This window comes from Podarcis raffonei, chromosome 8 (genome assembly GCF_027172205.1).
Source record: "Podarcis raffonei isolate rPodRaf1 chromosome 8, rPodRaf1.pri, whole genome shotgun sequence".
In the NCBI taxonomy this organism is placed as follows: Eukaryota; Metazoa; Chordata; class Lepidosauria; order Squamata; family Lacertidae; genus Podarcis; species Podarcis raffonei.
In genome coordinates, this window is record NC_070609.1 from 236,059 (window position 1) to 260,513 (window position 24,455).

A 24,455-nucleotide genomic window follows, 5' to 3' on the forward strand; every position below is an offset into this window, starting at 1 on the left:
GGCACCGCTGCATGGGCCCCTCTTGGTGCATTTGAAGTCGGGGGGGCTGCTTTCATATCCTCGGCAAGGGGGGAGCGGAGAAGGAGAGAGCCTCCTCTCTTGGGGAGGGGGAAGAGGTCTCTCACCCCAGGAGGTGGGTTGGAGCAGGACTCTTGTGGGGGGGTCTCCTTCTGAGCTGACAAGTGCAGCGCTGAGCAAGAGCTGGCCGGTTCTCCCTCGCAGGGGGGGCGCTGCTGTTCGGGTTGCGAAAGGGACAGGGCTGCCGGACGCCTTTTTGTGGGGGGGGGCTGGGATGTGGCTGCTCTGGGAACTTTGGCGGAGGCTGCTTTCCTGCTGGCACCCGGCTTGGGGGGGCGGAGGCAAGGAGGGCGGCCCCCGGGTGGGTGCCAAGCCCAGGCAGCGCCGCTCCATCTGGGCTGCGCAGAGCAGGCGAAGAGTTAACGCTCCCAGCCGCCCCTCGTAAACATTGTGCTTGGCCTGGCGCCCGAGACCCCCCCACCCCACCGCCCACCCGACTGCTTCCAATTAGCTGGTGGGTCCGTCAGCTTCTGCGGTGGGTCGCCGGCTCCCCTGCCTGCTCCTCCGCCCGTGGCGCCCTCTTCCGCGCGGGGCCATGATCCACAGCCGCCACTTCTTCCCCCCGGCCGTCTCCCTGCTGCTGCTCCTGCTCCTGCTCTGCCGGGACGACCTGCCCGCCGGTGCCCAGAGGGTCAAGGTCCTCTTCACCCCCATGATCTGCCGGGTGCACTGCAGCAGCGAGGGCCGCTGCACCAACCACTGCGAGAGGGGCAATGCCACCACCCTGTACAGCGGGGCGGATGCCGGCCCGGCCGAAGGGGGACCCGGCTTCCGTGTCTGTGAGTATGGCAGCAGGGGGGCTTGTGGGGGGCTGGCACAGAGCAGGGGCTGCAGCACTCTGCCCTGGGCAGCGGGCAGCATGAAAAGCGGGCAGCCTCTTGCATCAAGCGCCCTTCCTGGATCCCATGTGCCACCCTGGGTGCTTGGCGCCCGCTCCTGCCCAGGTCACAGCCTCCTGCGTGGTTCTCTCTGCTGTGCCAGGCACACCTTTGCCCCTCGCCTGGTTCTGGGTCTGGTTGCTGAGGTTTGTGGCTACCCCACCCCCCATTTGGGCTAAGAGAAATGGGGGGGGCTTCCTGGTGCCCTCGCATCATGTGGTCCTTTCGATGGGCATTTTTTTCCCTCCCCTTCCTGGAATGTGGTTTCTGTTTCCCAGGAACAGAGACGGGCTGCGCTTCCCCCCCTCCTGCCACTTGACCAGATGTCCCCCCTAGCTGGTCCCCCCCCAGTGCATGGCTCCTCTCCCTCCCGCCCACCTGCCAGCTGCTGCCCTGGCACAGGGACGCTCCCCTCTCCCCCTTCCCCGCCTGCAGCTGGGTGTTGGAGTGTGGAAGGCAGCAAATGGGTCTGGGGGTCATGGCCTCTGCGGTCAGGCGGGCAGATGGGATTCTCCAGCTGCCACTCCTACGGTCAAACTTTGCAGGGGAGGCCTGCATGTGGGAGGGGGCCTGGGGGTGCAGATCCCACCCCCCAGAAAACCTGATGTTCCTGGGAATTATATGAGCGGCTGCTGAGCGACACCTTGCAGGACGGGGGGCAGGGACTCGGGGGCCGGGGGTTCGTTGTCGTGTCCTCTCCGCCTCCCAGAAGGCGCTGAGGGTTGGTGGGGGGCCTGCCTGCTTTCCTCCCACCCACGTTAACCCTGCGAGCGCCGTCTCTTCCTGGCGCCCCACGAGGGTCTTCTCTCGGCCCCCGGATGCCGGCAGAGGCTCCTTCGGGGGCTGAAGGGAGAGCAGGCGGCCAGCTGGCGCGGAGCCCTCTCTCTGCCAGATGGGCCCAGCTGCCTCTGGCGGGGGGCCAGGGGGGCTGAGCTCCAGCCCCAGAGGAGGCAGGCAGACAGGCCGCCCTGTGCCTCAGTTTCCCTGGGCAGGCTTGGAGAGGGGCGTCCTGCACGCTGGGGGCTTGGAGAGGGGCGGGGGCTGTTGGGGGGGCGCCTCCCCGTCCTCCCCTCCCTGTTGTGCTTGTGATGATCCCCAGGCTGCGCGTGGGTGGGTGTGCAGAGCGAGGCGTGTCCTGGCGGGCCTTTCCCCGCGTGTCGTGCCTCGGAGCAGCGCCTGGTCCTTGCGCGGGGGGAGGCAGCGGCCCCCCAGGACGGGACGCAGCACCACATGCTCATTGACGTAGTCCACAGCCCACGGGGGTGGGGGGGCTCTTGCACTCCCAGGAACATAGGAATCCGCCCAGCGCGTCCATTAGCTCCGAAGACCCTGGCTGGCAGAAAGGGCTCGCCAGGGTTGCAGGCAGAGGAGGAGTTTCTCTCAGTACCCAAGAGATGGGACCCAGGACCTTCTGCCCCATAGCTATGGCTCCTCCCTATGGCCTGTGGAGGGTCAGGCCTGACCTGCCTGCCCAGCCCCCCAAAATCTCTCCTGCTACTGAAGGCACTTGCACTTCACAGACTTGCAGCAGTTTTGCGGCTACCATGTTGTTTCTACAGTGGGGGCTCCAAATGATGCTGCTGATATTAATAATAATAGTAGTAATAATAATAATAATCGCCCAGCCATTTGACTGGGTTGCCTTTGCCATGCTGGATGGCTTCCAACAAATATCAAAGCATAATAAAGCATCAAAGATTAACAAAATTCCCCATACAGGGCTGCCTTCAGATGTCTTCTAAAAGTCGGAGAGTAATTTATCTCCTTGGCATCTGAAGGGAGGGTGCCACTACCAAGAAGGCCCTCTGCCCAGGTCCCTGTAACTTCGCTTCTGGCAGGGAGGGAACCAGCAGAAGACCCTCGGAGGGGGACCTCTGGGCAGAACGATGGGGGTGGAGACGCTCCCTCAGGTACGCAGGGCAAGTATGCAAGCCTTTCTCTGCAGCCCCAGCTGGGGCATAGGAATGGGGGGGTGGACTGCTCCGGGCGTCATCCCTGAGGGGGGGTGGCAAAATCCCCCTGGTCGGATCACCCCCGCTGCCCCGGGTGCCGATTGCAGCGCTGATCCCGGGTGGACGGCATGTGGGGCTGCCATTATGCCAGAGCCCAGCAGAGGGACAGAAGCCCCTTATGGCATCGCGGAATTGCAGGGTTGTGGGGGAAGCCAAGGGTCCTCTAGTCTGACCCCCGCACTGCCGGAATCACAGCTGAAGAATCTCTTAATAATGGCTGCCCAAGGGAGTCTGCTCCTCCTCCTCACACCCTTTCTTGGCCCTTTCCTGGTGAGCAAGAAGGCCAAGTCCTGGCCCCGATCCTCCTCTTCCTGTCGCCCTGAGTTTCCCAAAGGGGTGGGGAGGGGCTGGCAGCAAAGGGTCTCAGGGACTGAGCCGGCTGCCCCCTGCCTCTCCCCTTCCTCGCGTCTCCATGGGGTCAGGCCTGAGAAGGAGTACGCCGTGGGCGTCCTGGGAGTTTTATGTCACTCCAGGTCTAAATTTTGACTGTCAGAAGTAGACAGAGGACAGCCTCCTTTGGCAGCCGGAAGTCGCGTCCGGGGCAGGAATCCTTCTTCACTCAGGGCACAGTTAACTTACGGAACTCCCTGCCACAGAGGTGGCCACCAACCAGGCTATTGATGCCCACAATGGCTCTGCTCTGCCCTCCATGGTTGGAGGAAACAGTGCTTCCGAATGCCAGTCGCTGAAAACCACAGGAGAGGAGGCGCTCTTGGGTTCAAATCCTGCTTGCGACTTTCCCACAATGGAATCTGGTTGGCCACTGTGGGAAGCGCCCCCCCCCCTTGGGCTGATCCAGCACTCTGGCTCTTCTTATGGAACCTCCAGCTCCAGAAGCAGTCTACCTGGATTCCTGTGTTCTTAGGGGTATTTGGCCACTGTGAGAACAGGACTAGATGGGTCCCCCTTGGGCCCGATTCCAGGAGGCTCCTCTGACCTTGTGCTCTGCCCCCGCCCCAAAGGGGCCCCCTCCAACCTGGAAACCCCTCCCCCAGTGTTTTGAACTACAATTCCCATCAGCCCTTGCAACTTAGAGCTGTGCAGGCCCCTGTTTTGTCAAGGCTGCCTGCCACCCCCCCAAAGATAGCATTGATTAAGGTTTCGAGTGTCCCGGTGCAAAGCTGGAGCAGCTAACGAAACAAACTGAGAGTGAGAAAACCGACAAGCCGATACCGGAGGCAGGACCTGGGCGGAGGTCAAAACGAAAATGACGAGGAAAATATGCCAAAATAATCTTGCAGGACGTAGCATAAATAGACACAGTTTCTTCTTTACGTAAGGAGAAATAAACACGGAGATAATATAAACTGGGCTCGAGGCTGCAATTACAGCTTCCATATGTCCAGCGAGGCGGGAGAAAGAGGGAGAGATACAGCCGCCTGGGCAGCAGGAAGGACTTTCTGAGATCAAGAGCCGTTGGACGGGGGACGGACCCCCTGGGAAGGTTGCTAAGCAGAAGTTGGGGGGGTCTGCCACAGGGGCTCCACCTGTGGCTCCTGCATTGTGGGGGATCAGGCCGTGTAGAGTCCAAGCGCACCCCCCCTCTGGTGGAGCAGGAGGGGAAGTTTTCATAGAATCTCAGGATCTTAAAATTGTAGAGTGGGAAAGGGACCCACGGAGATCATCTGGTCCAGCCCCCTGCAATGCAGGAATTGCAGCTAAAGAATCCCTGGCATCCGAACTTAAAAATGGAAAGCGTAATGCTGGTGGTCAACAAAAGAGGTTCAAAGACTCTCCAAAGGCAAATCTTTAAAAATGTAGTATAAACACTGACAACTGGGAAACACTGGCCTGCAAGCGCTCCAGTTGGAGAACAGCCTTGACCAAAGGTGTCCTGGGCTTTGAAGACACTCGAACTCAGGACGCAAGGGAGAAACGTGTGAAGAGGAAGCCACGCTTGGTGAATCCACACCAGGATCAACTCCTGCCCGGAAACCAATGTCCCCACTGTGGAAGGACGTGTGGGTCCAGAACTGGCCTCCGCAGTCACTTACGGACTCACTGTGAAGACCCTCTTTGTGGAAGACCATCTTACTTGGCTACGAGGGATCGCCACAGAAGAGGATTCCTGACCAAGGGCCACCCAACCTCTGCTTAAAAGCGTCCGATGAAGAGAGTCCCTCCCGAGGGAGCCCATTCCTCCATCTCACAGCTCTTGCTGTCCAAAAGCTCTTCCTATTGTTTAGTTAAAATCTCCTTTCTTGCTGTTTGAATCCATTGATTCAGGTGCTGCCCCCTGGACTTTGCTGAACCCGTTTACTTGGACTGTTTTGGTTCCAGAGAACTTTGGAAAGAGGCAACACCAGCAGCCCCAGTCCTTGCGGGAGTCTTTTCCATCAAAGGGGCAGCAGGTGGTTAGGGCAGGATGGCGAGGGGACCACCCTGTCCCTTCCTCTACCCTCAGCTCAGGCTGACCCTGGCGGGGGGGGCATGAGTGTCCTGCCATGCAGGAGGGGGTCGGACAAGGTGTCCGCGTGGCCCTCTCCAAGGACCCCTCTTGCTGGCTGCTTCCTGCCTTGACAGCTTTTCCAGAGAGGACAAGGAGTGCAGGATGGTGTTCTGCCACTGAAGGACTCTGTGGGGCTCAGAAGCTTGCACATTTCGGACTTTAAAAAGAGGGAGAGCTTGGGGCTGGACTATGCTGTGCCTGCTCTGGATCGGTTGGCAAGAGAAGCCCCCACGCTGCTTTCTCCATCTGCTCCGTCGCTGGTGCCCGCCCTGCCCTCTCCCCACGCCAACTTCGCCCTCCCTCTGACCGCGGCCCAGCTGGCCGGCCTGCAGACTTGCCCTCTCAAAGGCCTGGCAGGATCTGTCCCTTCTCAACACCGCCCAGACGGGCACAGGGCAGCCAAGAACAACCGAGACTGTCTGGCCGGCCTCGATTGCGCCTGGGAATGTGGGGCAAGTGGCCCCCCCAAGAGATCTGGCTCCCGCCCAGCCCCAGGGATTGGGGGGGGCTCTGCATTGCAGGCCGAGTGGGCATGGGGTCCCGTTGCTCCCAGCAGGGAGCTGGCTCAGGACCCCACAGTGCCAGGCAGCGTTGTGTGTTAAAGGACAACCTTCTGTTCCTGAATATTCTCCACCCCCCAAATCAGTTCAGATCTTGCTGTGCAGATGCGTCCCACCCCCGAGTGTTTAGAAAAGCACATACCTCGCCGTGACTCTGGCAAGCGAGCCAAGCCGCACGCTCTGGACGGAGGCCACGCGCCCCCTGCCCCGTCCCCCCAGGGGAAGGTGGGGTGTCCTGAGAGCAGAGACTTCCTGCTGACTTGGCAGCCCAGACCCCACCCGGGGGGGGGGGAGCCAGAGACTTTTCCTAACACAAACACACAGCTCCCACCCCCCCACCCCAGGCAGCTGAGCAGAAGACTTGCGGGATGAGGCTGAGTTTTGGCAACCGGATCGGGACACTGGAGTCACCGTGCTGGTACCACGTGTAGCGAGTGCCAGGAAGTTTCTCCAGAGTCTCCCCTCAGAGACTCGCACAAGAATGGGGGCAAAGGGGCATCTCGGCCCCCAGGGAGCTGCAGGAATCTCTCTTGCGTTGCAGCGGGGAGCGAATGTCCTTGTTATTTATTTCGTAAAATTTATGTGCCGTTTGACTGTAAGACAAGAACATTAAAAGCCTCAAAGCAGTTTGCAAGAAGATCAAACGAGAAAAATCAAGCGTGGTTCGCTTTAAAATGTACAAAACTTAAAATACAAAAGCCGATTAAAGTTGCCTCAATTTTCTAAGCATCTGGGTTACGGTGCTTTTAGCAGGTGCCGAAAAGAGTCCAGTGAAGGTGCCTCAAGTAGCAGGGAGTTCCAAAGGGTCAGTGCTGCCACTAAATGACCGAGTTCTTAAAAGCACAAATCAAAGCAGTCAGGTGGGGGCCTTTTGGGTAAGGAGCTCTCGTCCTGCTGGGACCATTTCCAAGGTGGGTGTGTCTAGGATTGAAGTCATTGTTTATTTTATTTTTAATTACATCCCACTTTAAGAACCTAACAAGAGCCCTGGATGAGGCCAATGGCATCCTCGTCTCCCAGTGGCCAAATTTCCCTAAGAACCCAGGAATCTAGATAGACTGACTCTGGAGCTGGAGGTTCCATCAGAAGAGCCTGGCTGCTGGATGAGGCCAATGGGGGCTTGTCCAGTCCGGCAGCCTGTCCTCACAGCGGCTGAGCAGGTGTCCACAAGCCGGAGCTGAGAGCAAAAGCAACTCTCCCCTCTTGCAGTTTGCAGCAGCTGCCACTCGGAAGCGTTTTTGGCCTCCTGCAAGGTGGCCATAAAATTAGCACACCATAAATAAAAGGGATTTCTGGTGGCAGAGGCAGCGGCGCTGGGGGGAGGTGTTAAAAACCCAGGTTCTCCTGCCGCCCGGCTATCAAATAATCATCCAAATAGTGCATGATGTAATGGGATCCTGACCTTATTTTCATGGCCCTCTCCAGAAATGTGCTTGAAGTCTGAAAAGGGCCGCATGCAATGGAACAGCCATGGGCATAGCATGGGCAAAGTACCCTTGGTCCTGAAACTTTAAGCCCAGCAGCCAGAAGGCATGAGGGTGGACTGGAAGCAGCTGAAAGGCCAATTCAGCATCACACTTTGCCGTAAGAGCACCAGGGCTGCCGCCTCCCTTAATAAGCTTGATTGAATTGTGTCATTTACTGATCTGCTTTTTGGGTAAGTTAGGAATTGTGCGGACCTCGCCCGGTACATTTTTAGGCACGATACCCAGAGGTGATACTATAAATTTAGGGAAAGGGGGCTTCCGGAATGGACCTCCAACCCTCCCTAAAAGGCGCTCTTTGGAAATCTTTTTCAGGGCAAGAGGGGCGTAGGAAGGGGGGCGGGGGGGGGCTGTCCCGGGTGCCATCATGGAGGGGGTGACAAATTAGCAAGGAACAATTACTGCCCTGCTAGGGCAGTTCATAAATCTTCTTTTTAAAAATGCCTGCTCCAAAGGTCTTATCTTACCACACTAGGGATTATATAACTATATCTGAAATTTCATGCATATCAGTTCATATCTTGACCCTCCTCTACGAAAATAGCTGTTTACTTGGCCGTTTTCCTGTGTTGCGAAGGCTGAAATTTCAATTCAGTGGAGCACTTACTGTTCCCAACCCTAAGCCTGTGGAAAGCCATCTAATTAGACTTTGATTTGATTTTGACATGTTTTTAGGAGGTGATTTAATTATTGTTTGATTTTATACCAATGTTATGCATCTGATGTTAGCCGCCCTGAGCCCGACTTTGGATGGGAAGGGTGGGATATAAATAAAAGTTTTTTATTTTTATTATTATTATTATTATTATTATTATTATTATTATTATTATTCCTTTGTAAGAAAATATGAAATAACAAAACCATTTTTGCAGGCAAAAAAGAATAATCAATGACGGGGGGTGACAAGAATTTTTCTGCACCGGGTACCACCTGCCCTTCCTACGACTCTGCAGGGCAATATGGGGCATCTCACGTACAGACTTTTATTTGGGGGGGTTGGTCAATGTGGAGGTGCCTACCGCTGGGATACGGAACCTTCCTGGAAGCCCCCCTCCAGGTATTTTGCCGCCTCCCTGTTGGGGAGGGGGAGGGGGCTACGGAAAGGAGACCCTTATTTGCAGAAAGCCTCGGGAAATTTTCTTACCCCAAAAGCATTTTGTGGTTGGGTGAGGCACCTTTCTTAAACTCCCAACACGATTTCCTTGGCACCCTCCACCCCCCGGAGGGGGGGAGCCCTGGGTTGGGGACAGAGCAGCTCCTCTTTTGCATCTGCAACCTCTGGACCCGGGGGGGGTGCAAAGTCGTCAGCTGCCCCCTCCCCTGAGCGGCAGGGCTGAGAGCAGTCAGGGACCCCGGGGCGCTCTCCTCCTTCCCCCTCCCCAGAGGCTTTTCTCTCCCCAGGGGAGAGTCTGCACCCTGGACGGAGAGTCGGCCTTTGCGCACGCGGGGGGGGGGTCCAAAGAGCCAGGGGGGCCTCTGTCCTGGGAAGCAGCTGCACCTAAAGGGGAGGCGGGATTATTATTATTATTATTAAATTCAACTTATACACCACCCTGTACCCGGAGGTCTGAGAGTGGTTCACAAACAAGACCACAACGTATAAAATCAAACCAAAAACAATACCCCCCCAAAAAAGAACCACATTCTAAAAGGGTGTTGGATGTCAGTAAGATGCTTAAAAGGAAGGCGTAAAGGTGTATAAAGAAGGTGCCAGGCGAACTTCCCTGGGGAGAGCATTCCACAGACGAGGAGCCACTGCAGAGAAGGCCCCGTTCTCGTGTTGACCTCCTCCAGGCCTCTCAAGGAGGAGGGATGAGAGAGATGGGGAAGGGGGAGGGATTTATTTTATTGCTGCATTTATTTTATTGCATTTATAGCCCTGTCTTTTCCCCTCCTCCCTTGACCCCCACAACAACCCTGCGAGGGAGACCAGGCTGGGAGGCAGCAGCTGGCCCCCAAAGACACCTGAGGACTGAGGGCAGAATTTCAAACCAGGTCCTAGTCCTCCACTAACCACTAGGCAACACTCTCTTCCAACTAGGCGAAAAAGGAAAACACCCCCCTGGATTCTGTCTGCAGGTCTGGCTGCTGACCTGATATCTCTCTCTCTCTCTCTCTCTGCCCCCCAGTCCTCTGCCCCCTCATCTGCCAAAATGGGGGGGTCTGCCTCAAGAAGGACAAGTGCCTCTGCCCCCCCAGCTGGACGGGGAAGTTCTGCCACATCCCAGCCCTCCCTCGGCCCCACGGACAGCAGGCACCCTCCCGCCGCGAGACCAGCGCCCAGGCCGAGGGGGGGGCCCAGCCCATGGCCAAGTCCACCTATACCCTCCCCATCGCCAACCACCGCGAGGAGCGTGACGGTAAGACGGGGGCCAGGAGAGGGGCGGCAGGGCGGCGGGTTGGGCTAGATGGCCTTGGGGGGTCCCTTCCCGCCCTCCCCTCCTGTAATTCTAGGAGTAAGAGAAGGGGAAGCCGAAGGGGCAGGAGGTTCCGGGGTGCAGTTAAGTCATTTTGGGCACCCTGCCCGCCTTCGATTCGTAATCCCACCCCCCAAAAAAGCATCGATAATAGAAATAATTAGGAATAATTTTTATTATTTCTACCCCCTCCAATCTGGCTGGGTTTCTCCAGCAGTTATTCAGAAGAGCACGTTGCACGACTCGTTGAGGAAAGAACACCGTGAAATTCTAAGCAGGAACAATTCGTTGCATATTTCGGCAAGATCTAATTAAAAGCAGGGAGTTTTGGGTGTCTGAGAGGACCCCCCCCCCCGCTGTCCCCTTGCCTCTTAGCGCCCTCCCCCAGATCATAAGTATCTTATTTTTCCTTCTTTTAATAATTTCAGTGTGGTGAAAATAAGTTTTCTGCCCCGGGTACCCCCTGCCCTTGCTACGCCACTGCCTCCCTTCGTGGTTGCACCACCCCCTTTGGGAATCTCGGAGTTAAATACAGTGGAACCTCAGGTTAAGTACTTAATTGGTTCCAGAAGTCTGTACTTAACCTGAAGCATTCTTAACCTGAAGCGGACTTTCCCATTGAAAGTAATGGAAAGTGGATTGATCCGTTCCAGACGATGAAAAAACACCCCCGGAAACAGCAATTTAACACGAATTTTACTGTTTCACGAGACCATTGATCCATAAAATGAAGGCAATAATCAATGCACAGTGCTATAAAATAAATAAGACAGTATTTTAGATTAAAAAATTAAAATTTATTTCCACACTCACTGTTTGGAGGGGGCTCAGGCTCCTCTTCCACAATCACAACCGGCTTGGCTCCCGGCCTTCACGGAGGCCTCAGAGAGCTCCGGAGGCCCCGCCGATGTCCGGGTTTGCCTCCAGGCAGCGGTGAGGCCACCAAGAGCTTGGACGACTTACGTCCGGATTACAATTGTTCGTAACCTGAAAAAAACGTAAGTTGAAGCGATTGTAACCCAAGGTACCACTGTAGTGTGGTTGTTGGGGAGGGGGAACACACCCAGCTGGGAAGCCGGTGCGAGTGCGAGGCCGGATCCTGCGCTGCGCGGCTTCCCTTGCTATGAGGACCCTTGGGTGCCCACAGGGCCATGCTGCGTCAAGTGCAGCCAAGACCATTCTGGTTTGAGTTGGCAGGAGAGACACCCCCACGCCTTACAGCTCAGGGATAAGAACCCCAAAAGAGCCCATCTAGTCCAGCCTCCTCTTCTCACAGTCGCCAAAGAGCCTAGCATTTGAGATAGACTGCGCCTGAACCTGGAGGCTCCATTTGAGCCTCAGAAGGGCCTGGCTGCTGGATCAGGCCCCCCAGTCCAACCTCCCGTTCTTACAGTGGCCAACCAGGTGCTCCCAAGGGAAACCAGCAATCAGGATTCGAACACAAGACCGACTTGTGGTTCCCAGCGACTGGGGGCAAGAGGCTCCCTTGCTTGGCGCTGGCAGGAGATCCCATTAAGGTGGGGCAGGGGGCTCCTTTTGGGGCCCAGCTCCTGGAAAAGGGATCTCTGCCAGCCAGGAAGGGACGGAGCAGACATCCAGCGACAGAGGAGATAAATGTTTGCTGGAGGGACGCCTGGAATTCTTGGAGGAAGGCAGAGGGACACGCTGCCTGCCTGCAAATATTTGAGGAGATATTGGCAGGAATGGGACGCGTCGTCTCTCCTCCTCCCTGCCCAGCCAAAGCCGCCCAGACGCAGCTGGAGCCTCAGAGGCGCAGATGAAGCAGGAGGAGGAATTTGGCAGGGGAGAGGACTCTTGAGGGCCGGGGGCTCCGTGGAGCCTCCATGGACAGGAGCAGTCTACCTTAGAGGCGCTGGAGGGGGGCAGAAGCAGCAGGTAGGGCTCTGCCTTGCTTCCCTGGCTGGGAGTTGGAGAGGGGAGAATCATCATCATCATAATAATATTACATTGATTAATAATCAATGTTATTTATATCATTGACTAATAATCAATTATTAATAATCCATCAATTATTTATAACATTGATTAATAATCAATGTTATTTATATCCCGCCCTCCCCGGCCAAAGCTGGGTTCAGAGCGGCTGACATCAGTAATATGCATAATGCAATATACAATATGCAAATAAAATAACATTCTGCATTCATTAAAATAATATAAGTAAAGGTAAAAGGACCCCTGACCATTAGGTCCAGTCGTGGCCGACTCTGGGGTTGCAGTGCTCATCTCGCTTTACTGGCCGAGGGAGCCGGCGTACAGCTTCTGGGTCATGTGGCCAGCAGGACTAAGCCGCTTTTGGCGAACCAGAGTGGCGCACGCCGTTTACCTTCCCGCCAGAGTGGTACCTATTTATCTACCTGCACTTTTGGGTACGCTTTTGAACTGCTAGGCAGGCAGGAGCAGGGACCGAGCAACAGGAGCTCACCCCATCGCAGGGATTCAAACCGCCGACCTTCTGATCGGCAAGTCCAAGAGGCTCAATACTATTAAATATCAGCACTTCAAGATGAAACAGAAATCCACTCTTAGCAGTTACAATAAGTACCGTATTTTTCGCCCTATAGGACGCACTTTTCCCCCTCAAAAAATGAAGGGGAAATGTGTGTGCGTCCTGTGGAGCGAATGCAGGCTTTCGCTGAAGCCTGGAGAGGGAGAGGGGTCGGAGCGCTCCGAAGGCTTGCGGATAGCAGCCTGAAGCCTGAAGCCCGGGGAGCGCAGCGCCAACCGCCGCAAGCTCTGGGAACAGCGGCGAGGTTGCGCGCAATCTCGCCGCCTCTCCTGGAGCTGTTCTGGGGGCTGGGCTTCCCCCGTCCCCAGCCCCACAAGCTCCGGGAGCTCTTTGGGGCTGGGCGGGAATAAAAAAAAATTCCTTTATCCCCTCCCTAAAAACTAGGTGTGCCCTATAGTCCGGTGCGCCCTATAGAGTGAAAAATACGGTAATTTCTAAACTCCAGTCACTAAAACAACAGCAAGCCACAGGGCACAGCGCTTGGGTGGGGGGTGGGCTGGATGACCCCCAGGGCTCCCTTCCCGCTCCACAATTCTACGATTCCCCACATCCCTTGGTTTGGGTCTTGCCTGCCTTCCCGGTCTTTGGGGATCCCTCTCTGTCCCCTCTTCCTGGGGCTCAAAGGCCCTTCAGCCTCCCTCTCTGCCCCCCCCCAGGTGTGGCCTCCCTGGCCAGCGTCCACGTGGAGCACCCTCCCGAGGCCTCAGTCACCATCCACCAGGTGGAGCGCGTGAGTGAGGAGCCGGCGGGGGAAGCCAACGCCCTCCCCCTCTCCCGCCCGGCCCTCTACAGCGTCCTGGCGCAGAGCAGCCCCCGAGACACCCCCAGCGGGGGCTACGGAGAGGGGGCCGGGTTCGGATACTGCTTCCGGCAGCTTCGCGGAGGAGAGGTACTACTTGGGGGGGAGAGGGGGGCAGGGGGCAGCTGTGGCTCATGCAGAAGACCAAAAACACCCCATCAGCTCACTTCCAACTCAGCCCTCTAGGGCAAAAAAAGGGGGTCTGCTTAGAAAACCCTCTGTAAATGGGTGCAATCCAGGGGTCTCCCACTGTTCCTTAAAAAAGCCAGCAGCTCTCCGTTCTTAGAAACATAAGGGGAGACTTCAGGATCAGGCCAGCAGCCCCCCTAGTCCAGCTTTCTATTCTCACAGGGGCCAAATACCCCCAAGAACTTAGAAATTCAGGTCATGTCAAATTGAATTTCAGAATGATATACAAAACAAGTCTCAACCAATGAGTTTTTATTTTGATAACAACTTTCCTTGATCATTTCTGTTGTACAGTTTTCAAAACCAATAAAGCATAAAAAAAGAACTCAGGGATCCAGATAGACTGCCTCTGGACCTGGAGGTTCCATAAGAACGGAAGAAGCAGGGGGCATCAACTATAGGGGGTCCGAGCACCCCGTAAATGTTTGGTTGTGGCTGCTCAGCACCCAGTCCGCAGGGACCCCACATGACCTCCGGCGCCTCGTGAAGCCCTGGAAGTCACGTCTGAGGCCAACCAAGACCTTGGAGCTGCGGTCGGAGGCCTGGCGAGAACTGTGACAACTGGGAACCGGACTTCCGGTGCCACCAGAATTTAGGTTCTAAGGGCGCTGGGTGCGTGAGCTCATGGCATGGCATCGCATGCACTGGGCACCCAGAACCCAGGGCCCAAGTTGGCAGAAGGAGAGCCTAGCCATTGGCCCATCTGGTCCATCTTCCTCTTCTGACAGTGACCAACCAGATGCCCCCATAGGGAGCCCACAGGCAGGACCTGAGTGCGAGGGCTTTCTCCCATTATCTAGCATTCAGAGGTAGACTGTCCCTGGGCATGGAGGTTCTGCGGTCAACATCGGCCTCTGTAGGAAAGGCCTGGCAGCGGGGAAGAACACAGCCGTCCTGGCCGTGGGTCGCGCCCCCCTCATCCATGGGCTTGTCTAGAACAGGGGTAGGCAACCTAAGACCCGTGGGCCAGATGTGGCCCAATAGCCTTCTATATCCGGCCCCCGGACGGTCCAGGAATCAGTGTGTTTTTACATGAGTAGAATGTGCCCTTTTATTGAAAATGTATCTCTGGGTTATTTGTGGGGCATAGGAATTTGTTCATCCCCCCCAAAAAAAAATCTAGTCTGGCCCCCCACATGGTCTGAGGGACGGTGGTCCGGCCCCCGGCTGAAAAAGGTTGCTTCCCCCCGGTCTAGAATCCTCTTTCAAAGCCCTCCAAGTTAGTGGCCATGGCTGTCTCCAGTGGGAGGGAGTTCCGCAGTCCAGCTCTGTGCTGCCAGAAGGGAAGCACAGCTGTGAATTCATGTGAAGTGGAGACCGGGGGGGGGGAGAGGGGGCAGAGAGTGGCTGAGCCCCCCGCTGCCTCTTTGGCAAGGAGGTCCGGCTGACTCATCTGCTTTGGCTGGAGGCAGCAGGTGCCGTTCCAAAGCCGGGAGAAACGGGAATTTATGGGGCCCTTTTGATGGGGGTCTCTCTCCCCCCCCCCCGCCGGGAGCAAAGCAAGGGGGCCTGGAGGCCTCGGCCCCAGCAGGGCGAGGTTGGGGGGCCCGGCAAGCCCTGGTAGGGGTTTCTCTTTAGCGAAATGGCTGGATTTCAGCACTTTGGGTTGACCGGAGGCCAAGAGACTCGCAGATGATTGTGTTGGGAGGGAGGGGGCCGCCGTCTGTGCCAAAAGAGGCGATTGTGAAATGGCAGCAGCTGGACTGGCTGGACGGGGGGGGGTGTGAGGGGCACAGAGAGAAGAACGAAAGAAGAAAGAAAGACGAGAGGGAGAGGCAGAAAGAGAGAGGGAGATCGTAGTCGTCTTCTCTATGCCGATTCCAGGAACACAGTTTAACTCTGTGGTGCCGTTAATAAGGATTTTCTTTGGTTCTGTCCTGGAGAGGAAGACGGGACCCCTCTTGTCTTCTGTCAAGGCAGGGGTGCACTTGGTGACCCCCCCTTTAGGGCTTGAAGAAGGAAGGGAAAAGGATGGGGTCTATCTTATTTTATTGCATTATCACAGCCTGCCTTTTTCCTCACCAAGGAGCTCAAATTCATGGTCCTCCCTCCTCATATATTCCCCACAAGAGCCCTGTAAGGTAGGCTAGGCTGAGAGGGAAACTGACCCCAAGGTCACCCCACCAGTGGGGGGATTCGAACCCGCGTCTCTCCTAGTCTGACATTCTCACTACACGGGCTCCTAGGCGTGAAGGTTTTGCACACTTGTGAGCAGAAGGCACTGTGTACGCCCTGGGGGTCGCCGTGGCTTTGCGGGGGAGGGAGCCCCTCTGCTCTGGGGGGGGGGCTGCCCTATGGAGGGAATATCATGGGCCAAACCATGCCTTATCCTACAGGTGCGGATCAAAAACTGGGCTTTTAGGGCCTCTCTGGAACAGCCAAGGTCTGGGCGACGCTGGGGGGGTGTTCCTGGGTTAGGACCCCCCCAACTGACTCTCTCCCTCCTCTTTCAGTGCAGTGCCCCCCTGCCCGGCTTGCGCACTCGAGAGATCTGCTGCCGGGGGGCCGGCCTGGCCTGGGGGGTCCACGAGTGCCTGCCTTGCGCCAATGGCAACATGGGTAAGGTTGCCGTCTGGGCCCCCACCCTCTCCGAAGAAGGGGTAGTGGCTTGGGGGGGGCTGGGAAGGAGGACGTGGCTCGCACCCTCCTGGGCCGGTTGGGGAGGGGTGCCCCAAACTCCTGCCCTTTTGGGGCATGGGACACCCCTTTAATGTGGCTTTTGGTGCAGCCCTGGAAGTGTCAGTGGTGGGGGGTCTTGGAGGGGGGGCATGGATATAGCAAAGGGCTCCTCCAACCGCCTGCTCTCTCCTCAAAGGGGACGCCAGCCCCGTGGGGAGGAACGAAGTGGCCTGCCCCAAAGGCTTCCGCCGGCAGAACGGATCCTGCATTGGTGAGTGGGGCTGGCCTGGCCAAGGACCCCTTGGTTTGTGGGGGGGGGGCTTTTCCACCCCCGGATCCTTCTAGGGGCCAAGGCAGAGCCCCCAAAAAGTCCACCCCCTGGCTCCCAGGCTTCCTCCCAAGACAGGCCTGGATCTGACCCCCCCCCCCCGCTGGCCTTTTCTGACACCCTCTTCCCCCCCCCCATGGCCAGATGTGGACGAATGCGCAGAGGGCAGCTTCTGCCACAACGGCGACTGCACCAACACCCGCGGCAGCTTTGCCTGCGTCTGCCACGAGGGGTACATCCTCGACTCGTCTCGTAGCAGCTGCATCTGTAAGTCGGGCACCCCTGGCACCAGCGTGGGGCATTGGGGGGTGGAGGTGGGGGGGTGGCAGGCCTCCAAACCCGCCTCCTGTTCCTGATTACATGAGCAGAGCCTGCTGGATCCGGCCAATGGCTCACCTAGTCCAGCCAAGTTTAAAATGCTTTACTTACAAAATGTTCCAAAGGTCAGATTCATGCATTTATCCAAGCAGCAGCAAGGAAAACAGAGGCAGAAAACGCTTGGGTAGGAAATACAGAAAGATAGCTCCAAACAAGCTTGGCACTTGCTTGGACAGGACTTCCTTGGGCCGTTACATGGCTCCAGAGAGAGAGAACAGGAAGAGAAGGCTTCACTTCCTCCCTCATCGGATAAGAGGGGGTGTGGCCTAGCTGCATCTAGGAATCTAACTCTGTGGTCTTAACCCCTTCATGCACCAACTAGCACTTACGTTTGCCTGCAAATTCCCACAGCGTTTCCCAATCGTGGGATGTCCAGCAGTTCTGGTGTTTTGAGAGAGTGAGCGGGGAAAGCTCTGCACTTTCTCCAGGCCGGGCATAATTTTACAGACTTCTACGCTCTCGCCTCTCACTCGCTTTTCCTCTAAACTAAGAAGCCCCAAACGCTGCAGCCTTTTGTTGCAGGGGAGTCCAGCTGCCCCCTTCTCATTCTGGCTGCCCTTTTCTGAAAACCTCCTCTGACGCTGCTATCTCCACCTCCTTTTTGAGCAGAGGAGACCAGAACATATATATATGCACAAGTTTTCATATTTTTCCTTTGTCACATTCATATCAAATCATATCATCATATACAACTTTGCTCATACTGAGCATCGACTCCCTCCCCTGAAGCTTTCTTAAGTAATCACAATCCTCTTAGCATTGATATATAATCCTATTTAACTTCTTAATATATTTTTTTTTAAAATTACTTTAGTATCTGTAAATCAGTTTCAAAAATTTTCATTACAAAATATTTTAAATCAAAACAACAAACGTTCTCAAATTAAAATGTTCTTTCATACAGTATGTTGTATAAATTTACGCCAGTCCTTTTCAAACAGTTCGCTGGTTTCGGATTTTTCCTGTCAGCTTTGCCAGTTTTGCAGATTCAATAATTTTTATCTGCCGTTCTTCCAAAGTTCCTGCTGCTTAGATTTTGGGGCTAAAGGTGTCCTTGCAGCCGTGGTGGCATACATAAACTTATTTAAGTCTACTTTTGGAATTTCGTCTCCCACAATACCCAATAGAAAAGCCTCTGGGTTTTTTTTAATAAAAGTATATTTAAAGATCTTTTTTCAATTCACTGTATATCATGGGTAGGCAAACTAAGGCCCAGGGGCCGGATCCGGCCTAATCACCTTCTGGGAACTGTCTGGGAATCAGCATGGTCTTTACATGAGTAGAATGTGTCTTTTTATTTACTGTATTTTTCGCTCCATAAGAAGCACTTTTTTCCTCCTAAAAAGTAAGGGGAGATGTCTGTGCGCCTTATGGTGCGAATGCATGGTCCCTGGAAGGAGGGAAGGGGGTGTTGAAACAAAGCCTCTGATCAGCAAGCGGTCAGGAGGGAGATAAGGGACGCTAGTGATAAAGGAGGCTGCCTGGGAGGGGGAGGTAAAAGCACATAGATCCTCAGGATTTTTGCATTGGGTCACCCCAAATTCTCCATCATATCACATAGCATGTCCATGGCTACAGTTTGCACCAAAAAAACCATGCACCCACTGTTGCCTGAGGCCGCAATGGCGTAAATATGTGGTTACAAAGCACGGATCCACATGCATCCTCAGGATTTTTGCATTGGGCTACCCCAAACTCACCGTCATATCACATGTCTGTGGCCACAGCGTGAACCACAAATACATCCACTGTTTTGTTCAGATTTTTTTTTATTGTTTTCCTCCTCTAAAAACTAGGTGTGTCTTATGGTCAGGTGCGTCTTATGGAGCGAAAAATATGGTGAAACACATCTCTGGGTTATTTGTGGGGCATAGGAATTTGTTCATATTCCCCCCCAAATATAGTCCGGCCCCCTACAAGGTCTGAGGGATGGTGGACCGGCCCCCTGCTGAAAAAGTTTGTGGAGCCCTGTTGTATATCATATCCCAGCAGGCTTTAACTATACTGCACGTCCACCACATACGTGCAGATTTTGACGCCCCCCTCTCCCCCCGCAGCCCACCACGTGATCTCGGAGGCCAAGGGCCCCTGCTTCCGCGTCCTGAGGGAGGGCGGCTGCTCCCTGCCCATCCTGCGCAACATCACCAAGCAGATCTGCTGCTGCAGCCGCGTGGGCAAGGCCTGGGGCCATGCCTGCGAGCGATGCCCGCCCTTTGGCTCAGGTGAGGGCGCCCAGGGAGGAGGGCGATGGGGAGACATCCGGACGGCGGAAGCAAAGGCTGGAAGGGGAGCCAGCTTTGCCTGGGCTGGAACAGAATGCTGTGTGATGGCGGGTTGGGCTAGATGACCGCTGAGGGTCCCATTCCAATTCCATCATTCTATAAGCTTTCTCTCAGCTCATGAGAGCAGAGGACCTTTTGCCCAGGGCAACCAGCCCCAGCCTGGGATTAAGTGGGGTGAGGCTGTCAGGGAAATGCCCAGCAGGCTCCAGAGTGGAGTGGGGGGTGCTGAGGGTTCCCCCCAAAAAATAAACCCCTCTCTTCACACTGATCTCCTTCTCTTTGGCAGACGGGTTCAAGGAGATCTGCCCGGCGGGGCCCGGCTACCACTACTCGGCCTCTGACCTGCGTTACGACACCCGCTTCCTCGGCCAGGACCTGCCCCGGGTGCCCGTCGGTCGCCAGCAAGGGGGTCGGGATCCGGCCGCCAGACCCACCCTGGCAACAACCACAGCTCCAGCCGTCCGTATGTTCCCTGGGGAGAAGCCAGAGCCCCCCCTTCCTGCTCTGCCCCTCTCCCCACGACAGACTCTCCCTCTCGGGGCAGAGTGAGGGTGGCTTCTCTGATCTGGATGTTTGGGGGAAATGGGAGCCTTGGCATGCCAGTTTGTGGAAGTGGGGGACAGAGAGCGGGCAGTTCTACCGGTGCTGCCTGGCACAGAACCAGCCCCCGGCTGCGACTCCCGCAAGGACCCTTGGCATCCCTTCCAATTGTACAGTTCTTTCTTTCTAAGGCTGGCAGAGTCTGTGCCCGTTGGGACGAGGTGGGCTGGTGCTGCCTCTCATCTTGCAGGGCTGGGCATTGGGTGGGTCCTTGCCCCCTCCCTTCCTCACGCCAGCTTTCTCCCCGCCTTGCAGTGCGCTGGAGCCCCCCGCCCACCTCCTTGCCGGAGCGCCAGCCTCCCCGGCGTGTGCCAACCCAGTCTCCTGACCCACCTGTGCCAGGTAGGAAAAGCGGGCAAGTCAGGGGGGAGGGGGCATTGCGTCTCAATGTGGGAGCCAGAACTCCGTCGTTTCATAGGCTCTGGGATGGCTCAGTCGGTCGAGTGTGAAGCTCCTATTAACAATTTCAACTGTTTACAGTGGTTTTTATGGACGTGATTTAGCTCTCAATGCAATTTCCCATTGACTGCTGTGCAGCGCCCCCTGGTGACACATTTTTATACAGCACATTTAAACATTATAACTCACCAGTATAGATTAGTCCTTATTTGGGTCTCACGGTTATTTTACCTTTCCGAGATTGTTTTTATATATTATCTGTAAGCTGGACTAATGAAGAAATGCAGTATGATATTAGATCATCCCTCCCTGAACTTCAGAGCACGGGAAGTCGCCCAAAAGATATATAATATGGCACTGAATATTTGTCTTTTTTGATTGTATTATAATTTGGAATGTTTTAATGTGATTTTTATTGGATGGTTAAAATGGAAAACATATTTAATATTATTATTTAATAAATTATATATATATATGTATATATAGGTGTGTGTATATAATTTATTAAATATTATTTGATAATAAAATTTAATAATTTATGGAAACTGGCCAGAGTGGCTGGGGCAATATTATTATTATTATTATTACTACTACTACTACTACTACTACTACTACTACTACTACTATTCTCCCCACCAGACGCTGGGCAGGGCGTGTGCGAACGGCGCCCCCAAGTGTGTGGTCCCGGGCGCTGCATCCCCCGCCAGGGTGGCTACACCTGTGTGTGCGACCGCGGCTTCTGGCTGAGTCCTCAGGGCACCCACTGCATTGGTGAGGGGCGCAGGGGGGTGGCAAGAGAAGCAGGAGGCTCTGAGGGGGCGCAGGGAGAAGGCAACCCTTGGGGGATGCAGAGGCGCTTGCCCAGAGTTCAGCTTCCAAAGCTGAGCATAGGGAGATTCGGTTGCATAAAAGGAAGGACGCAGTGTATTGTTAATCTGTGGAACTCCCTTCCACAAGACCACCAACCTGGACGGCTTTGAAATTCATGAAGGTGGAGAGGGCTACCGAAGGCTCCTTCACAGTTGCAGGCAGAAATGCTTCTGAATCGCAGTTGCCGGAAGCCAGAGCAGGGGAGAGGGGCTCTGGAGTTCAAATTCTGCTTGCAGGTTTCTCAGAGCAGGCATCTGGTTGGCCACTGCAAGAACAGGAGGCTGGCAGGCCATGGGCCTGATCCTGCAGGATCCTCTTCTGTTCTTAGGAAGCTTTGAGGGTGCGCATGGCATCAGAAGGCGGCCTCAGAAGAGCCCAAGGTGCCCGCCTCCCCCAGCCAGGTGCCCCAAGGAACTGGGTGCCAGAGGGGCCCACAAGCCCCAACTGAGCCCCACAGCAGCCATCGCGGCTGCCCCTCAGAGGCGTTTTCTGCCTCCCCCAGAGGAAGTGGAGCTCACCGTTGTGGCACTCGGGGAAATCTGTGGCCCGTAAGCTCAGCTTAGGAAAGCAGGCTGTACATGCTCAGAGGTAGCCTCTCCTGGAGTGTTTTGCAGAGCTCAGCTTTTGCAGGTGGCTTTGGCCAAGGGGGGCAGCCAGGGCCGGATTGAGGTTTGATGTGGCCCTCAGCTCCTGAAGGTAATGGGGCCCTTTCTATGTCCAGCTGTCCTTTGGCCACAACAAATGGTTGCTGTTTTTTGTGTTGAATATATGCTTTGTGGTCATTGATGGACCTCATAGGTATCTCAAGCCATTTGCACATCACAAAATGTGTATTTTATCAAAGTAATTGTTGAACTGAAATACAATTAAGAAGAAGTACATTAATGGTGAAACACAATTTAGAAGAAGTATAGTAATAGTGAAATAATTATTAAGTTCTAACTTAAAATGATTGGGGGTCCATGACTTACATCATAGGACCCTCACAACACAAAACACTGTTGCTGTATGTAGGTTTTATTTTATTTGTTTTTTTATCTTATATTTTGTAAATGTACATCCAGGGTTTTTTCCTTTAATTTTTGGGGGAACCCCAAGAGAGTGGGGCCCCAAGCTAGAGCTTGTTTAGCTTATACGTAAATCTGGCATTGGGGGCAGCGGAAATGTGGGGTGGGGCTTGGGCTGCGTGTCTCCATGGCACAACTGCTTTCCTTCCCCCTCACCCCCCTCTCTTCTCTCCCTCCCCCCCCCAGATGTGGACGAGTGCCGGAGGAGCCCCCGCCCCTGTGCCAACGGGCGCTGCGAGAACTCGGTGGGCAGCTTCAGCTGCAGGTGCCGGATCGGCTACCAGGCGGACCCCTCCGGCTCCGAGTGCCAGGGTGGGTGTGGGGCAAAGGGGGAGGGGGCTGGGATGGACTGCTGCCCCCCTCAGACTCAAAGCAACACTCTCTTCCTCCTCCTCCTCCCCAGACATTGACGAATGTGCCAAGACCCCCCCGCCGTGTGCCAACGGGCGCTGCCAAAACACCCCTGGCTCCTTCCGCTGCTCCTGCCCCCCCGGCTATGTTCCCAGCCCCACTGGCTTCGAATGCAGAGGTAATGGGGGGGTGGGGGGAGGAAGGGAGAGGCTGAAGGGGAAACTGAGGCCCCTCCAAGCAAGGGAGGGGGGCAGGTGGAGGGGGCAGCTTTTGGGGTCCCGTTTCTATATATATATAAAATTTTTATTAGTTTTTAAACCTCTCATTTTCAACAGTAATTAAACATACTTTTACATCTTATTCAATTTTTTTGACTTCCATCAATCCTGTCTGAAAACTTTCCAATCTCACAATCTCATCTCTCAGTATGCATTTCTTATCTTCCCTATTACATTTCAAATTCATAACCAAGATCTCTATCTTTTTCTACTTTGTAACACTTCATATATTTCTCTTTACAAAACTTCTTGTAGTCCTGCTAGCGTAATTTGTTGATTACAGTTGCTCTTCAAATAATTCATATACTTCTTCCAATCTTCTGTCAATCTCTGGTCCCGCAGGTTTCGAATCCTTCCTGTCATTTTGTCCAATTCTGCAGAGTCCATTAATTTCGTCTGCCATTCTTCTTTCATCAGAATTTCTTCTTGTTTCCATTTCTGGGCTAACAATTGTCTTGCCGCAGTTGTTGCATAGAAAAACAATTTAACATCTTGCCTATTAATGTCCTGACCTATCATATCAAGTAAAAATGCTTCTGGTTTTTTAAAAAATGTATGTTTCAACGTCTTTTTTCAATGTCTTGTTGTTAGCCGCCCTGAGCCCGGCTTCGGCTGGGGAGGGCGGGATATAAATAAAATTTATTTTATTATTATTATTATTATTATTATTATTATTATTATTATTATTTCTCATCTCATTATATATCATTTCCCAGAAATTCTTTACTTTTTTACATTCCCACCAAGCTTTTGGGCCCCGTTTCATTTCCCCCATTTTCTTGCCCTTCTGGGTCTCCCTCCCCTTAATTAATGCTTTTCGTGGTGGGGCTGTGCAAAGATAAGGAATTTGGGGACATAACATACAATGAACTCCAAAAGATCTTTAAATTCCCATTTCAAAAAAACCCTGAAGTCTTTTTGTTGTCACATTGATATACAAAAAAACCCACAGAACCCTTTTCATGTACGCAACCACAGCGGTGAGGATTTTAATAGCCAAAAAATTAGGAAGGTGATGTAATCCCCACAAAGTATATCTAAAACAATATTGTGAAAATGTAAATCTCCTGACAGGTCAAGATTGAATCTTGAATATTAAGGAAAACTATCAATGTAGGAAAATTTCTGGATATGTAACAGATTTAATAGGAAATGCGTCAAGGTTAAGAATACGTAGAAAGCACAATGAAGTGAATCGGAAGTCAAAAGTGTGTGATGTTAGGCAATGTGTTGTTAGTTAATGTTTAGTTGTCCTCAAGGTCTTTGTCTGTCAATTGTTTTACAATGAAGTTAAAAAGAAAAAAGAAAATTTCAAATCAGTTTCCCGCAGCCTTTCCCAAGCCGAAAGTTGAATGTGACCCCTTTCTCTCCCCCCAGACGTCGACGAATGCTCCCAGAGCCCCCCGCCCTGCGCCCGCGGCCGCTGCCAGAACACGCCCGGCTCCTACCAGTGCAGCTGCCCCTCCGGCTTCCAGCCCGGCCCCACGGGCACCGAATGCCTGGGTGAGAGAGGGTGCCCCCTTGCCCCCCTTCCCGCGGCAGCCAGGTTGGGGTCCACGCCCTCGGCCCCCAAAGACCACCTCCTGGGGGAAGCTGCCTTGCCCTGGGTCAGACCATTGGGCCCACCTGCCTCAGTATTGCACACACAGGCTGGCAGCAGTGGCAGCCACCCTCCCTGTAGATGCTGCCACCAGCGAGGGAGCCCGGGCGCCTTCTACATGCCAAGCAACTGCTCTAGACACAGAGCCCTTTTGCTGAACATTCCCCCAACCTGCCTCCTCCTGGGGCCCCGTGGCAGAGCAAGTCGGGGGTCCCAGCCAGGGTGGATTTGATTTAAATCACAATTTAAATCACTAGTCAGTAAGGCTTGATTGAAATCATTTTTTT

The 24,455-nt window shown here is 54.3% G+C and overlaps 1 protein-coding gene across 4 annotated transcripts in view; it reads left to right on the forward strand.

Annotated features, from left to right (window-relative positions):
• Positions 1 to 24,455, forward strand: part of LTBP4 (latent transforming growth factor beta binding protein 4) — a 50,117-nt gene that overhangs the window by 11,440 nt on the left and 14,222 nt on the right. For 3 of the 4 annotated variants that reach the window (XM_053397599.1, XM_053397597.1, XM_053397598.1), the window contains exons 5-16: positions 9,591 to 9,821; positions 13,065 to 13,297; positions 15,850 to 15,955; positions 16,212 to 16,286; positions 16,488 to 16,610; positions 18,779 to 18,943; positions 19,290 to 19,466; positions 19,859 to 19,945; positions 20,642 to 20,773; positions 22,126 to 22,251; positions 22,343 to 22,468; positions 23,946 to 24,071. In XM_053397599.1, coding sequence (XP_053253574.1) covers positions 9,591 to 9,821; positions 13,065 to 13,297; positions 15,850 to 15,955; positions 16,212 to 16,286; positions 16,488 to 16,610; positions 18,779 to 18,943; positions 19,290 to 19,466; positions 19,859 to 19,945; positions 20,642 to 20,773; positions 22,126 to 22,251; positions 22,343 to 22,468; positions 23,946 to 24,071 — 1,707 coding nt within the window. The remainder of the gene's footprint in view (positions 1 to 9,590; positions 9,822 to 13,064; positions 13,298 to 15,849; positions 15,956 to 16,211; positions 16,287 to 16,487; positions 16,611 to 18,778; positions 18,944 to 19,289; positions 19,467 to 19,858; positions 19,946 to 20,641; positions 20,774 to 22,125; positions 22,252 to 22,342; positions 22,469 to 23,945; positions 24,072 to 24,455) is intronic. The other variant, XM_053397600.1, reaches the window with a different exon arrangement.